Source organism: Papio anubis, chromosome 14 (genome assembly GCF_008728515.1).
Source record: "Papio anubis isolate 15944 chromosome 14, Panubis1.0, whole genome shotgun sequence".
Lineage (NCBI taxonomy): Eukaryota > Metazoa > Chordata > Mammalia > Primates > Cercopithecidae > Papio > Papio anubis.
In genome coordinates this window covers 74,140,800-74,157,622 of record NC_044989.1, presented here as the reverse complement: position 1 = coordinate 74,157,622, position 16,823 = coordinate 74,140,800, and the positions used below count along the sequence as shown (strand labels likewise).

Genomic DNA, 16,823 nt, shown 5'->3' with positions numbered 1-16,823 from the left:
CAATAGCTGACCAATACAAATATCTATAAGGGGAACCTTGTTCTGTTCTTGCCTGAAGTTTGGATGCATGGGCAGGTTGGGCTGGGCTTCCTCCATTCCTGAGTACAAACCAGTCTACCAAAACCCTGTTTTGAGCTATCTGTCATCACCCAATTATATCTCAGAAGTCCTCAAATTTATATCTACATTGTTCATGCTTTCCACTAGGAATCCTGGGCTTAGCTTTTAGAAATTTGTTGTCAGGTCAAACAACTTTGAACTCTACCTCAAAGGGGATCCAGAAGGACTATGATTCTTCAACTAATTTTCCAGTCTTTGAAGGGTCTAAGAATTCAGTGCTAGAGCAAACCAGATAATAAATTGTTTTTTTTTGTTGCCTTAGAATCTCTGTGCATATTCCCTAAATCGCAGAGATCATGGAATTGTAGAATAAGAAGGATCTTTAGAAGTTATTTTATTATCCGGGCAGACAAAAGTCACCTAAATCCTCCTTGAACAGATTATTTCAAGGACTGGGAATGCGCAGCCACTAACAAGGTAACAAATTTTGTTGCTGGACACTTCTCATGAGAAAACTCTGGCTTCTCTTAGGTTGGTGGTCCTAAATGAGCCCCACCCCCACCCCAAATCTATTCTTTCATGTCCTTGAGACTTGCCTCATCTCCCCCAGTTCCCCTATACAAGTCCTGCTGTCCAGTTTGGATAGGTGCTCAGATAAGCACAGACCCGCCTGGACATGTTTGCTTCTTCTACTTCCTCTGCTTAGAGTGTCCTTTCCCTTCCGCTTTTCTTATTTAGGTTGTCCTGGTATTGATCATGTTTACTAATTAGATCCTAAACTCCATGAAGGCTGGCACATACTGTTAAAGTCAGAGCAGTGGCTCATGAATTGAGAAATGCATCAGATCACTGGTGGTTGTTTATCAGTGTAGGTGATGGGGGCAATTCAGACTTATTGGACCACAATCTGGGAGTGAGGCCAGGCATGGTATCCTGACACACAGTCCTGGTAAAATGCCCCTGCCCCAGGCCTGGCACGATGCTTTGCATAGGACAGGCCTCAGTAATGCACCATTCCTGTGGTTCTGGCTGAGAAGAGCCCACAAGTTCTCACCAGTTTCCTGATGGTCTGCTCCATTTCTCTGTGATGAACACCATCTGTTAGGCAGGGGGAAGGCCCGGGGCAGCCTTCCTTCATGAAGGTTCTTAGAATATTGACTGAGAACACATTTCCTCACATCAGGCCTACTCCCCAGAGATCAGCTTTATTGTGAGACTTTGTAACTTTCAACCAATGTGTTATTTCTATTCCCAACTCTTTCTCTAAAACTGTTAGCAGCAAAGTTCCTAGAAGGAGCTAAAAATGTCTGGAGACCAGAGGCAGGTGAGAAGCTCCCATCCTGCAGATGCCCAGGAGGTGAGAGGCTCTACTGGGAGGCAGTATGGGGAAGGGCATGGCCAAGATGGGACAGTAGATCAGAGATGTTCAGAAATCAAGGAATGTCCCTGTTGAGTTGAAGCAGAGCTGGCCCTATGACAAAAACATCCACTCTTTGGAACTTTCAACCTCCTCCGGAGCAATAAAGTTTAAAGATACCATAGTGTGACCTCCTTCTTTTCTTTCCTTCTATTTCCGGTCTCCTGATTATTTATTTATTTATTTTTAGAGACAGGATCTATCTGAATTTATATTTAGAGACAGGCTAGAGTGCAGTGGCACAGTTAGAGCTCATGTGGCCTTCAACTCCTGGGCTCAAGTGATCCTCCCACCTTGGCTTTCCAAAATGCTGGGATTACAGGTATGAGCCATTACACCTGAATAATATTCTCATCATCCCAAATTCTTTCAGCCTCTTCTTATGTGACATTCCTGTGATTATGTTTGAGATCCATGCTAAGTGGGTCTTTAGCCCATCAATGCCCAAGGAACATAATTCCCCAGGATAAAATTGGCTCTAGTCCAGGATGATACTGAACCCAGGAGACCAGCAAGTTACCAGGCCTGGCAGCCTGCCTCCGAGGAAATTGCAAGTAGGCAAGATTTTATACAAAGAACAGGATAGAGGGAACTGAGGCAAGACCCACCTTGATCTTCATGGTGCTGGGGGCCAGGGCTGTGATCTCCTTCTGCATCCTGTCAGCAATGCCAGGGTACATGGTGGTGCCCCCAGAGAGGACATTGTTGGCATATAAGTCCTTACGGATGTCAATGTCACACTTCATGATGGAATTGTAGGTTGTCTCATGAATTCCAGCGGACTCCATGCCTAACGGAGATCACAGTGTCTAGTCAACAGGCATCACTTCATAAATATGCACACCTCCAGCTCCTCGAATGACCCTTCTTTGATTGTTGCAACTACCCTAGTTCAGAACCTTAGTATCTCCCAAAAGGATGATAAGATCAGACCCCCTCCCTTGTCATGGCCTTTCCTTTATTGTCCCCTGTTCTGACTGATCTTTTTTTTTTTTTTCTGAGACGGAGTCTCACTCTGTCACCAGGCTGGAGTGCAGTGGCGCAATCTCAGCTCACTGCAATCTCCGATCCCTGGTTCAAGCGATTCTCCTGTCTCAGCCTCCCAAGTAGCTGGAATTACAGGCACGCGCCACCATGCCTAGGTAATTTTTGTATCTTTAGTAAAGATGGGGTTTCACCATGTTGGCCAGGATAGTCTCCATCTCCTGACCTCGTGATCCACTCCTCTCGGCCTCCCAAAGTGCTGGGATTACAGGCTTGAGGCACCACGCCCAGCCTGATCTTTTACACTGTTGCCTGAGGCATATTTCTAAAGGAACACTTTTGTTATATCATCTTTCTTTTTTCATAACTTTTTGAGATATAATTCAGTCGTTTTCAGTATATCCGCAGAAGCAAACATCACCAAAATCCAATTTTAGAACATTTTAATGCCTTCAAAAGAGACCCCCATACCTAATAGTGGTCACTCCCCATTTTCCCCTCCATCCCTGCCCCCGCCCTAGGTAACAGCGAATCCACTTTCTGTCTTTAGAGATTTGCCTATTCTGGATGTTTCCTGTCAGTGGAATCATACACCATGTGGTCTTCTGTGTGTGGTTCCTTTCACTTAGTATAATGTTTTCAGGGTCACAGCATGGATCAATACTTCATTCCCTTTTATTGCCAAATAAGATTCCATTCCATGGGTATACTCATCATGTCACCTGACAGTCCCCCATTGCCTGCAGATTGACATCCAGCTACTGTAGCCTGGCATCACAGTCTCCTGGAGCAAAAGGTCCTGCATGCCAAACTAGCTCTTGCCATCTGCCTGGTCTCCTTGCCTCTAGTCTTTTTTTTTTTCTTTTGAGACAGACTCTCACTGTGTTGCCCAGGCTGGAGTGCAGTGACACAATCACGGCTCACTGCAGCCTTGATGTCTCTGGGGCTCAAGTGATTCTCCCACCTCAGCCTCCTGAGTAGCTGGGACCACAGGCATGCACCATCACGCTCTGCTAAATTTTGTATTTTTCATAGAGACGGGGTTTCGCCATGTTGCCCAGGCTGGTCTCAAACTTGCAGGCTCAAGTGATCTGCCTGCCTTGGCCTACCAAAGTGCTGGGATAACAGGTGAGTCACCGTGCCTAGCTGCCTCCAGTCTTTTTTTTTTTTTTTTTTTTTTTTGAGACAGAGTCCCAGGCTGGAGTGCAGTGGTGCGATCTTGGCTCACTGCAACCTCCATCCCCCAAGTTCAAGCAATTCTCCTGCCTTAGCCTCTCAAGTAGCTGGGACTGCAGGCACCTGGCTAATTTTTGTACTTTTAGTAGAGATGGGGTTTCACTGTCTTGGCTAGGCTGGTCTTGAACTCCTGACCTCGTGATCCATCCGCCTCAGCCTCTCAAAGTGCTGGGATTGCAGGTGTGAGCCACCGCGCCCGGTCAAGTCTCCGGACTTTTATCCATGCAATATGATTCCACACTGTAGATAGAGGAATCTTGCTAAACTACAACCTGACCTTGCTATATTGCTGCCTACAAACTTTCTGTGTTTTAACTTCATTCTTAGTTTCATGTTATATTTCCTGTTCTGCTTTTCCGGTATCTTGATTTCCTTTCCCTTTTATTTAAAATGAGATTTTCTCTATTTTTTTTTAATCCACTTTTCGCCCTTCCTAGGAAAATGTGAGGTATGCATATGTAATTAACAAAGTGTCCATGACTCCTGGCGTTTCTCTCTCCATACCTCACCCACCCCTCCACCCTCCCCGCCCTGAGATTGGCAGGGACTGTGGGCAGCACCTCACCGATAAAGGAAGGCTGGAAGAGGGTCTCAGGGCAGCGGAAGCGCTCATTGCCGATGGTGATAACTTGCCCATCTGGCAGCTCATAGCTCTTCTCCAGAGAGGAAGAGGAAGCTGCTGTGGCCATCTCATTCTCAAAATCCAGGGCCACATAGCACAGCTTCTCCTTGATGTCTCGCACAATTTCTCTCTCAGCTGGAAGGAGCAGAAATGACAGAAGGTGAATACTGACCCTGTTAGTTTGGTTGTCCCATTCTGATCTCCATGAAAACCTCCTTCTCACATCTACTTTATTCTTTTTTTTTTTTTTTTTTGAGACAGAGTCTCACTCTGTCACCCAGACTGAAGTGCAGTGGTGCTGTCTTGGCTCACTGCAACCTCTACCTCCTGAATTCAAGCAATTCTCCTGCCTCAGCCTCCCAGGTAGCTGGGATTACGGGCGTGTGCCACTATGCTCAGCTAATTTTTGTGTTTTTAGTAGAGACAGGATTTCACCATGCTGGCTAGGCTGGTCTAGAACATCTGACCTCAAGTGATCTGCCTGCCTTGGCCTCCCAAAGTACTGGGATTACAGGTGTGAGCCACCACGCCTGGCCTCACATCTACTTTAGATTCAGTCATAGGATGATGATAGACTTGCCCCGAAGAGGGTGAAGGGTCACTCCATTCAATCTTAATTCTTCTACTCCCCTTTCTAAAGAGGGAGTCTCAAGTCTTGATTCCCAAGCAGGACTTTGTATGAGATTTCTGACAAAGCCTTAGATCTTCCTGGGGGCTTTGCAGGACACATTTCTGGTCTAGACTCAGACTTAGAAGTTTGATCTTACAGAATCTAAAGAGGCTCCCACCTAAAAATGCCAGTTGCCCAGGTGGGCCACATGACACCTTCCCCTTAGAAATTCGGGCCTCACTTATTCAATTTGTCCTCAAACCAAAGGTGCCCCTAGGTCATGAAATGCATCAGCGGATCTTTACTACCATTCAGCCCTGTGAAAACTAGCCCTAGTCCTGGTGTGGACATGGACAGAGGCAGTTGGTCCCTGAGGAAGGAGGGACTGCTTCTATGACTATCTGGTCTTATCCAGAGGCCCAGCCCCAGCTTAAGGCCTCCAGGTCTATATCAGGAGAGTTTAAAGACACAGAGCCACAGAATTCTCATTGGTTCTGAGAGCTTCTGGTCCTAAACCAGTTTGGTTCTGAGCTCTAGTCAGAATCAGGAAAGGGGCTGGATACCTGTGGTCACAAAGGAATAGCCTCTCTCTGTGAGGATCTTCATGAGGTAGTCAGTGAGGTCACGGCCAGCCAGGTCCAGGCGCATGATGGCATGGGGCAGGGCATAGCCTTCATAGATGGGGACGTTGTGGGTGACGCCATCACCTGAATCCAGGACAATGCCTGTGGACAGAGAGGATCAGGCTTATAAAAATCTTATTCTTGTCTTTCATCAGTCTCTTTCTAGGACTGTTACCAATGAGATCTAATTACCATATTTTCCTTTACCAGTTAAGAATATTCACCCATCACAAGAATCATCAATCATATTTTTTATTTTTTATGGATATCACTTTTTTTTTTTCCTCAAATGAGATTGTAGGCCTCTGGAAGGCAAGTAAAATGTGTCCTTTTTTTTTGTATTCCTTGAAACACATCACTGGTAATGCATACTTGTCAATTTGTCATTAAGTCTGCACTGCATATTCTTTTTTTTTTTTCTGAGACAGAGTTTTGCTCTTGTTGTCCAGGCTGGAGTGCAATGGCACAGTCTCGGCTCACTGCAACCTCCATCTCCTGTGTTCAAGCGATTCCCCTGCCTCAGCCCCCTGAGTAGCTGGGATTACAGGTGCCTGCCACCACGCCTAGCTAATTTTTGTATTTTTAGTAGATGCAGGGTTTCACTATGTTGGCCATGCTGGTCTCAAACTCCTGACCTCAGGCAATCCACCTGCCTTGGCCTCCCAAAGTCCTGGGATTACAGGCGTGAGCCGCTGTGTCCAGCCTCATATTTCTTAATCTAACAGCCACGTCATAACTGATGAGAAAGCATTACAATATCATCACTATTATTTAATATTGTCCAGGATGTCCTAGCCAATTGCAGTGAAACAGAAAATAGAAATAAGAGGTATGACTACCAAAGGGAAACAAAATTGTCATTATTTGCAGATAATGTGGTTTTATATAGAAGACCCAACAGAATCAATTAAGAAACTATTAGACCCAGTTAGATGGTTCAGTAAGGGCCAGATGCAAAACAAATGTCTAGAAACCAGTAATTTACTCTGTATAAGGATCTGAATCACGGCATATTTTATACTAAAAATGAGAGGCAACCTAAAGCTCCAGCAATAGAGAAGTGGTAAAATAAATAAATAATGAAACCATCATACGATGACTACCACGTGGCCATTAAACATGATGTTTGCAACAAAACAAAGTGCAAGGTCAGGCACAGTGGTTCATGCCTGTAATCCCAGCACTTTTGGAGGCCGAGGCAGGCAGATCACTTCAGGTCAGGAGTTCAAGACCAGCCTGGCCAAAATGGTGAAACCCCGTCACTACTAAAAATACAAAAATTAGCTGGGTGCAGAGGCTCATGCATGTAATCCCAGCTATTCAGGAGGCTGAGGCAGGAGAATCACTTGAACCCGGGAGGTGGAGGTTGTGGTGCACCAAGATCACGTCACTGCATTCTAGTCTTGGCAACAGAGCAAAACTCCATCTCAAAACGAACATAAAAACAAAAATGCAAAGTGCAGGATGTGAAACTGTATATGCCATGCATTTCTCCATCATTGTCCTTATCATGTGCAGTGAAATTATCTTTTGCTTTTGTCTATCTCCCACTAAACTGTTAGCTCCATAATGACAAAGTCTGTCTTATTTGTCAGTGTATACCCATGGCCTGGTACCATGTGTGGCACATTGTAGGGAGTAATGGAAAATACATGATGGATGAATGAATGGATAAGTCAGTGAATAAATGATGAATGAATGTTTAAACAAATGTTTATGGAAGCTGTCAAGTCCCTATTAAAGACCATTTTATTTTGAGGTTTTCTGTTACCCTGAGCACACTTCTATACCAAGGCCACATATAGTCATGTCCACATAGTGACATTTTGGTTAACTTCAGACCACATACACAATGGTGGTGCCATAATATAATAAGGAAGCTGAAAAATTCTTATTGCCTAATGACATCATAGCTGACATCACGTCATAGGGCAACGCTTTACTCACGTGTTTGTAGTGATGTTGGTATAAACAAACCTACTGCGCTGCCAGCTGTATAAAAGTACAGCACATACATTATGATAATGATAATAAATGACAACATGGTGCTAGTACTGGCTTATGTATTTCTTATACTATCTTTTTTTTTTTTTCTTGAGATAGGGTCTCACTCTGTCACCCAGGCTGGAGTGCAGTGGCGAGATCTCAGCTCACTGTAGCCTCTGCTTCCTGGGCTCAAGCAGTTCTCCAGCTTCAGCCTCACAAGTAGCTGGGACTACAGGCGTGAGTTACCAATGCCTGGCTAACTTTTTGTATTTTTTGTAGAGATGGGGTCTAGCCATGTTGCCCAGGCTGGTCTTGAACTTCTGAGCTCAAAGAGATCCGCCCACCTCGGCCTCCCAAAGTGCTGGGATTACAGGCATGAGCCATTGCGCCCAGCCTCTTATACTATGTTTTTAATCATAGTGTAGTCCTTCTACTTATTAAAAAAAGGTTGACTGTAAAAAAGCCTTAGGCAGGTCCTTCCGGAGATATTCCAGAAGGAGGCATTGTTATCATAGGAGATGACCGCTCCATGCATGTTATTAACCCTGAAAACCTTCCAGTGGGGCAAGATGTGGAGATGAAATACAGTGGTATTGATGATCCTGAACCTGTGCAGGCCAAGGCTAATGTGTATATTTTAGTTTTTATCAAAAAAGCTCTGAAAGTAAAAAAAAATAAATAAATTTAATAGAAAAAAGCTTGTAGAATAAAGAATATAAATAAAGAAAATATTTTTGGCTGAGGGTGATGGTTCATGCCTGTAATCCCGGAACTTGGAAGGCTGAGGTGGGCAGATCACTTGAGGTCAGGAGTTCGAGACCAGCCTGGCCAACATGGTGAAACCCCATCTTTACTAAAAAAAAAGAAAATATAAAAATTAGCCAGGCATGGTGGCACACTCCTGTAGTCCCAGCTACTTGGGAGTTTGAGGCACGAGAATCACTTGCACCTAGGAGGCAGAGGTTGCAGTGAGCTGAGATTGTACCACTGCACTCCAGCCTGGGTGACAGAGCGAGACTTCATCTCAAAAAAAAAAAAAAAATCACAGAAAAAAGAAAATAGTTTTCTGTTACTGTTACTACAAAAAAGTAAAAATGGCTTTAAAAATTTTAAAGTTTATAAGGTAAAAAAATTACAGTAAGCTAAGGTTAGTTTATTATTAAAGAAATAATAATTTATTATTGTGCAGTGAATAATAAAAAATAATAATTTTTTATTATTTCTTTAATAAGAAATAACAGGCTGGAGGGCAGTGGCGTGATCTTGGCTCACTGCAACCTCTGCCTCCCAGGTTCAAGCGACTCTTCTGCCTCAGCCTCCCAAGTAGCTGGGATTACAGGCACCTGCCACCACGTCCAGCTAATTTTTGTACTTTTAGTAGAGATGGGGTTTCACCATGTTAGCCAGGCTGGTCCTGAACTCCTGACCTCATGTGATCTGCCCACCTTGGCCTCACAAAGTGCTGGGATTTCAGGCGTGAGCCACCATGCCTGGCCAAGAATAATATTTTTATAAATGTAGTACAGCCGATGTGTACAGTGTTTAGTCTACAGTAGTGCACAGTAATGTTTTAGGTCTTCATATTTTCTCACTACTCACTCACTAACCCACCCAGAGCAACTTCTAGTCTTGCAAGCTCCATTCATGGTAAGTGCCCTATACAGGTGTACCATTTTTTATCTTTGATACCATATTTTCACTGTAACTTTTCTATGTTTCAGTATGTTTAGCTACACAAATAAATAACCATTCTGTTACAGTTCCCTACAGTATTAATCATGGTTAAATGCTATGCAGGTCTGTAGCCTGGAAGCAACAGGCCATGCCATACAGCCTGGGCATGTAGTAGGCTATAGCATCTAGGTTTGTGCAAGTACACGCTCTAATGTTCCCACCGTGATGAAGTCACCTAATGACACACATTTCTTGGAACATATCCCTGTCATTAATCTATGTGTAACTGCACTTACATTTCCACCACCACAGGTTCTACTCTTTCTGCTTCATGAAGCAGAAACATTCCAGTACTGTTGGAATGTGTGTATGTGTAGAAGCTCCTGGAATGATTACTGTGAGGGAAACAGTTCTCACTGGATGTTTTTTCCAGCTATACCAGGTAGGCTCACATCTGGCATTCCACACAGGCATTCTCACCTGTTATCCCTAAGCAAGATTTTGCCTGGACTTCAGCCGTCCCTTTGATTCCTCTGAGCAGGAGCCTCTTCCAGACCCCAGCTTTTCCCTACCTCCCCTGAAGTCAGAAAAGGAATGGATTACAGGATTACTCACCTGTCGTGCGGCCAGAAGCATAGAGGGAGAGCACAGCTTGAATGGCGACGTACATGGCAGGGACATTGAAGGTTTCAAACATGATCTTAAAGAACAATGAAGAATAAAAGATTATCTGGCAAAAATCACAGCACTTCTTGGCCTGTAGAATGGTTTGTAATCTCATTAAGGGCAGGAACTATGCCAGTTTGGTAGTTCATTATTCCACACCCACACCCCCAGGGCCTGGCATGGACTATGGACATAGCAGGTCCTCAGAGAGTTCTGTTGCACTGATGTTTGAAGGGGAGAAGGTATCTGGCCAAGCATCTATGTTGCATTCTTGTGCCAGTGTTTAAGTCTTCCTGGCTTCTTACCTGGGTCATCTTCTCCCTGTTGGCCTTGGGATTTAGGGGAGCCTCTGTGAGCAGGGTGGGGTGCTCTTCAGGTGCTACACGCAGCTCATTGTAGAAGGAGTGGTGCCAGATCTAGTGGAGACAAAAGCCAGATGAACCTGGCAGACTCCCAGTGGCTGGAAAATTCTGACTGACACTTCCTTGCTGGGAGAGTGTGGCACCATGTTACACAGGACGGGATGGATCTGGAGAGGAGAATGGTCAGCCCTGGAAATTTCTGACTGACATTTAAAGGGTATATTCCTTCTCAACAGGGCCCCAGGTAGGACTCAGACCTGGAACCAGTATTTTCTATGTGTTCATTATTTCCATTTGACCTTCCCTCTTCTCCACTCTGCTACAGTCTCTCCCCTGCCTTTGTGCACTGAGTGATGCAAGGCACATTGTCACTCAAGTGTTCATTGCTTTCTGGCTTCTGGCTATATTTGGCTGATAGAAGATACCTGCAAGAGACTGGAAAGTAGGAGGGCAAAATAAGTCAGGGTTTATCTCCTGACAATAGCGTGGCCCTCCATGAGCACAGTTCCTGTTGGGCAGCCCCTCTTTCAGGGCTCAAGCTCTCTCTAAGCTCCAATGACACTGCCCCTTCATGTTTAGGGGTGTGAGAGCTCCCTCTATTGCTGGTTCTTGGGTGCCTCGACATCCCTTTGTAGTTGCCTTAACCCTACGCACATTTCTGTAGGACATTCATTTAACCAGCTGTAAAACCCCAGCTGAGTATACATGTCAATCAATTTCAAAACCCCAGCTGAGGCCGGGCGCGGTGGCTCAAGCCTGTAATCCCAGCACTTTGGGAGGCCGAGGCGGGTGGATCACGAGGTCAGGAGATCGAGACCATCCTGGCTAACATGGTGAAACCCCGTCTCTACTAAAAATACAAAAAACTAGCCAGGCGTGGTGGCGGGCGCCTGTAGTCCCAGCTACTCGGAGGCTGAGGCGGGAGAATGGCGTGAACCCGGGAGGCGGAGCTTGCAGTGAGCCCAGATCGCGCCACTGCACTCCAGCCTGGGCGACACAGCGAGACTCCGTCTCAAAAAAAAAAAAAAAAAAACCCCAGCTGAATGTACACTGTCTCCTGCTGAGAATCTGACAGAGGCACTTGGGCTCAATTTTCACTGTCTATTATTGGCCAGCCTGGTACTTTAAAGCAGGGTTTCTCAATCGCAGCACTATGACATTTTAGGTTGGATAATTCTTTGCTGTAGAGGGCCGACCAGTATCCCTGGTCTCCACCCACTGGATGCTAGCAGCAGTTTTCAAGTTGTGACAATCAAAAATGTCTGCAGACATTGCCAAATGTCCTTTGGGAAGCAAAATCATCCCGGTTAAGAACCACTGCTTAGCCTGGGCAACATAGTGGGGGCCTGTCTCTACAAAAAGATAAAAAATTAGCCAGGCATGGTAGCGCCTGCCTGTAGTCCCAGCTACTTAGGAGGCTGAGGCAGGAGGATCGCTTGAGCCCAGGAGGTCAAGGCTGCAGGGAGCTGTGATCATGGCACTGCACTCCAGCCTGGGTGACAGAGTGAAACCCTGTCTCAAAATTTAAAAAGAACCACTGTTTTAGAGGAAGTTAATTTCTTCCCGTGTCCAGTTTCTTCTTCAGTGATCAAGTACAACCAAAAAGGAGTCTTGCAGAAGGATTGGGCAAAGTGTAGCAGGGACGTGGGGCTTTGGTTTCCTCAGAGGTGAGGCACAGGGTCATTTGATGCCATTGGACCCATGTATTTATGGACCACCAGGTTTGTGCTAAGACGGTGGTAAGTGTGATGAGGGTAGATATGAATCAGACACGGCACCCAATTCTCGGTTGCAAAGTCCAGAGGGGAGAGAGATGGTTAAAAAAGACCAAAACAAACAAAAAGAAAAACACAAGCCACATTTTAAGTGAAGGAAGAGGTAGGAGTAATTCATTATCTGAGGGATTTAAATGGGCCTTGAGAGCAAAAGAAGGTCTCCAGAGGCTGCTGTGAAAGGCATCCGAGGCAGAGGGAATGGCACAGGCAGAGGCCCTGGACTGTGAGCGTTGCACAGGAGCCCAAAGGACAGCAACTGGTCTTAAGGAGGGGACCCCATGCTACTTAAAATGTGCTTCCTAGAGACCCTCTCCCGGAGTCACCTTGGATCATCTGATCCACTGAACCAGAATCCTTGGATGTTGGGCTCAAGCATCTGCACTTGATTTTAGTTTATTTTTTGGAGTTTTTATACCTTAAAAGTTAAAGATGTTGATAATTTTTAAAGTTAGAAAAATATTTTTAAGGTCGAGTGTGGTGGCTCATGCCTGTAATCCTAGCACTTTGGGGAGCTGAGGAAGGCAGATTGCTTGAGCCCAGGGGTTGGAGACAAGCCTGGGTAACAAAGTGAGACCCTGCCTCTACAAAAAATTTAAAAATCAACTGGATGTGGTGTGCACCTGTGTTCCCAGCTACACCAGAGACAGAGGCAAGAGGATTCCTTGAGCCCAGGAGGCCGAGACCACAGTGAGTTATGACTGCACCACTGCACTCCAGCCTGAGTGACAGAGGAAAATCCTACCTCAAAAAAAAAATTTTTTTTTTTTTTTTGTCGACCAAGCTGGAGTGTAGTGGCGCGGTCTCAGCTCACTGCAACCTCCACCTCCTGGGTTCACGCCATTTGCCTGCCTCAGCCTCCCGAGTAGCTGGGACCACAGGCGCCTGCCACTACACCCGGCTAACTTTTTGTATTTTTAGTAGAGACGGAGTTTCACCGTGTTAGCCAGGATGATTTCGATCTCCTGACCTCGTGATCTGCCCGCCTTGGCCCCGCAAAGTGCGAGGATTACAGGCTTGAGCCACCGCGCCCAGTCAAAAATTTTTTTTTACTGGAATAAAAATCTCTCCTATGTCCATCACCTAACAACCAACAGTTAACATTTTGACTTTTTTCTTTTTCCTAATCTTTTGTCTTTATGTATTTTTAAATTTATTACTATCGTTATTTATTTCATATCCTTTTATTATTATTAGACTATGTTAAAATTTGTTTTTATAACATAAATCATTTTACTTTTCATAATAAATATTTGTTTTTAATAAACTAAACAAACTTTTAAAAATGCTTATATAACATTTTATCATATACTATCATATATTTAATCACATTACTATTCATGGTGTCTTTGATTTTTGGTTATAAATAATCCTATGATAGTTATCTTTGGCATATTGCAATTATTTTTTGTATTCAGGATGTTTTCCAAAGAAGAAGATTCTAAAAGTGGAATTACTGGGCTAAAGAACATGGCAATTGGAAGACTTTCTGTTTTTTGTTATTAACAAATAGGCTAAACCACTCTTTACTTCAGAATAAAAAAGTGGCTGTTTTACCCCATCCTTACCTGAATTCAGTGCTCTCACTCTTAAAATATGAAATAATTTGATAGGTAAAAATCATACCTAGTTATTTTACTTTGATTTTTTTGTTTCAAATGAGTTTAAATTTTTTCACATTTGCAGCTTTTCATAATTTCTGTTCAGCTAATTAAGTGTTTGTTTTTTATTTGTCTGGGGTACACTTCATAGTTTTAATTGTCAATTTGCATTAACTGTTCATATTAATCCTTCATTGCACTTTTTTTTTTGCAGTTTGTTATTTGGCTTTTAAATTTGGTTATTTTTGAGATATTAAAAGTTATGATTCTTTAAGAAGTCAAATTTGTCATTCTTTTTCTCTATGACCACTCTTACCAGAAGTTTGATTAAATGTTCACATTAACTGTATTATATTTTTGGTAATTTAAATGTTTACGTTTAACTTTCATATTTAATTGACATGGTTTTGGTGAAATAGTGTGAGCTTAGGGCTATAAACCAAGATTCTCCAGTTCCCAAAATAACTAATCAGTTGTCCCAGAATAATCTGTTGAATAGTCCTTTCCTCCTCTCTTGTGTTGGAAGTTTCATTTATTATATATTTCCTCTTTACCTTTTTGCCGGTATCAAATTGTTTAACTTTACAATTTATATTGTATTTCATTATATTATGTCTTCCTTCATAATTTAAAAAATTCATTTTGTTTCATAATTTTTGCTTATTTATTTCTGCAAACATACTTTAGAATTATGCCGCATAATTTTTATTGGAATGCAATGAGCCTATAAATTAATTTGAGGACATTTGACACTTTTATCCAATATGGTTTTTAAGGCACATGAGATATATATATATAATGATTTGTAGATATATAATGAAATGATTATATATAATGAAATGATTTTATATTTCTTATATATATATATATTTTTTTAATTATATGTAGAGTTTCACTCTGTTGCCCGGGCTGGAGTACAGTGATGCGATCTTGGCTCACTGAAACCTCCACCTCCCGGGTTCAAGCGATTCTCCTGCCTCTGGAGTAGCTGGGTGACAGGCGCCCACTACCACACCTAGCTAATTATTGTATTTTTCGTAGAGACAGGATTTCACTATGTTGGTTGGCCAGGCTGGTCTCGAACTCCTGGCCTCAAGTGATCCGCCTGCCTCAGCCTCCCAAAGTGCTGGGATTACAGGCATGAGCCACTGTGCCCGGCCTTAAGGCACATAATTTATTTTTAAGGGTTTCTTTAAAGAGTTCACACATTGTCACTACTGTGAATAAAATAGTTTGTCTATTATGTTTTCTTTCTTCCTTCCTTCCTTTCCTTCTTGGTTTTCTTTTTTCTTTTTCTTTTTTTTTTTTTTTGAGACATGCTCTCAGTCTATCACCCAGGCTGGGGTGCAGTGGTGTGAACACAGCTCACTGCAGCCTCCACCACCTGGGCTCAAGTGATCCTTATGCCTCAGCCTCCTGAACAGCTGAGACCACAGTCATGTGTTACCATGCCTAGTGAACTTTTAAATTTTTATTTCATAGAGATAGGGTCTCACCATGTTGCCCAGGCTGGCCTCAAGCTATCCTCCTGCCTTGGCTTCCCAAAGTGTTGGGATTATAGGCATGAGCCACTGGCCTCTATTACGTGTGTGTGTTTTTTTATTTTTATTTATTTTTTGAGACGGAGTCTCACTCTGTTGCCCACGGTGGTGTGCAGTGATGCAATCTCGGCTCACTGCAACCTCTGCCTCCTGCATTCAAGCGATTCTCCTACCTCAGCCTCCCAAGTAGCTGGTATTACAGGCGCCCACCACCACGCCAGCTACTTTTTGTGTTTTTAGTAGAGACGGGGTTTCACCATGTTGGCCAGGTTGGTCTTGAACTCCTGACTTTGTGATCCACCTGCCTTGGCCTCCCAAAGTGCTGGGATTACAGGCGTAAGCCATCATGCCCAGCCTATTATGTTTTTAAAGTAGATAATGTTACATATCTATGAATCGTACGTGTCACTTATTGAGTACATAAGTATGTTCCATGCCTTGGGATTATACTAAGCATTTACCTAATTCAATCTCCAAAGCAACCTAAAGCACAAAGTGTTTTTTATCTTCACTTTACAAATGGGAAAACTAAGACTTATAGGGTGGGTTTTGCACCTGGATTTCCTGCCATTGCCTCTAATGTCTGTGCTCTTATCCTCTCCACTGTATAACGTGAAATCTGTTGCATTTTATATGCAGTACTTATCTCACATCGAGTGACTCAATCTAGGATTTAGAGAAAAGTATAAATGAATTACAGACTTCAAGTCAACATTCCTCATTTCCAGTTGCAGTCTGCTCAGTAAGCCCTGTATCACATTTCCGAAGACAGCCATTGCAGAAACAAGAACACTCAGCCAACTGTCAGCAGAGTTAATCGCAAGAATATTAGAAAGGCTCTATTAGCATTTTGCACACATAATTTTGTTGACCATGAGCTCCACCATTTAAAAATTCCGCCGCCCCCCCCGAACCATATTTTCTTAAACAAAAAGGCTTCTAGAAACCCTGAGAGAGTTCTACTTAAAAACTTTCACTGGAGACTCATCATCATACTCTAGCATCAGTCCACCTATGTGAAGTCTTGACAGGGAAGATAAGAATGAGAGACTGCTGTTTGCCTCTCTTGAGCCAGCACCAGCATTTTAAAGAAGGGGTAGGCCGGGCGCGGTGGCTCAAGCCTGTAATCCCAGCACTTTGGGAGGCCGAGGCGGGCGGATCACGAGGTCAGGAGATCGAGACCATCCTGGCTAACATGGTGAAACCCCGTCTCTACTAAAAATACAAAAAAACTAGCCGGGCGTGGTGGCGGGCGCCTGTAGTCCCAGCTACTCGGAGGCTGAGGCAGGAGAATGGCCTGAACCTGGGAGGCGGAGCTTGCAGTGAGCCGAGAACGCGCCACTGCACTCCAGCCTGGGTGACACAGCGCGAGACTCCGTCTCAAAAAAAAAAAAAAAAAAAAAGAAGGGGTGAGCACTGGCCTGAGTATATATTGCAGGAAAAGATGATCGTGGGGATTAGGCGGGGACAGGTCCTGTTAGGAACCCCCTGTTGGTTAATGAAGAGCTACTGAAGATTTCTGAGGAGGTGAGTAACATGAGCTGACCTGTGTTTAGAAAGATCAGCTTTGCAGCAGTGTAGAGAATGAATTCGGTGAATGAGGGCAAGAGACCAAGAAATCAGCCAAGAAGTCATTGCAATAGTCCAGGGAGAGATGTTGGCAGCCTAG

The 16,823-nt window shown here is 43.8% G+C and overlaps 1 protein-coding gene across 1 annotated transcript in view; it reads right to left on the bottom strand.

The window, feature by feature from the left end:
* The window catches only part of ACTG2 (actin gamma 2, smooth muscle), a 28,974-nt gene that overhangs the window by 752 nt on the left and 11,399 nt on the right, over positions 1-16,823 (bottom strand). Inside the window, exons 6-10 of the mRNA XM_003908824.4 lie at positions 10,184-10,294; positions 9,828-9,912; positions 5,493-5,654; positions 4,263-4,454; positions 2,086-2,267 (exon numbers count right to left, since the gene is read on the bottom strand). Of these exons, the coding sequence (XP_003908873.1) occupies positions 2,086-2,267; positions 4,263-4,454; positions 5,493-5,654; positions 9,828-9,912; positions 10,184-10,294 (732 nt within the window). The remainder of the gene's footprint in view (positions 1-2,085; positions 2,268-4,262; positions 4,455-5,492; positions 5,655-9,827; positions 9,913-10,183; positions 10,295-16,823) is intronic.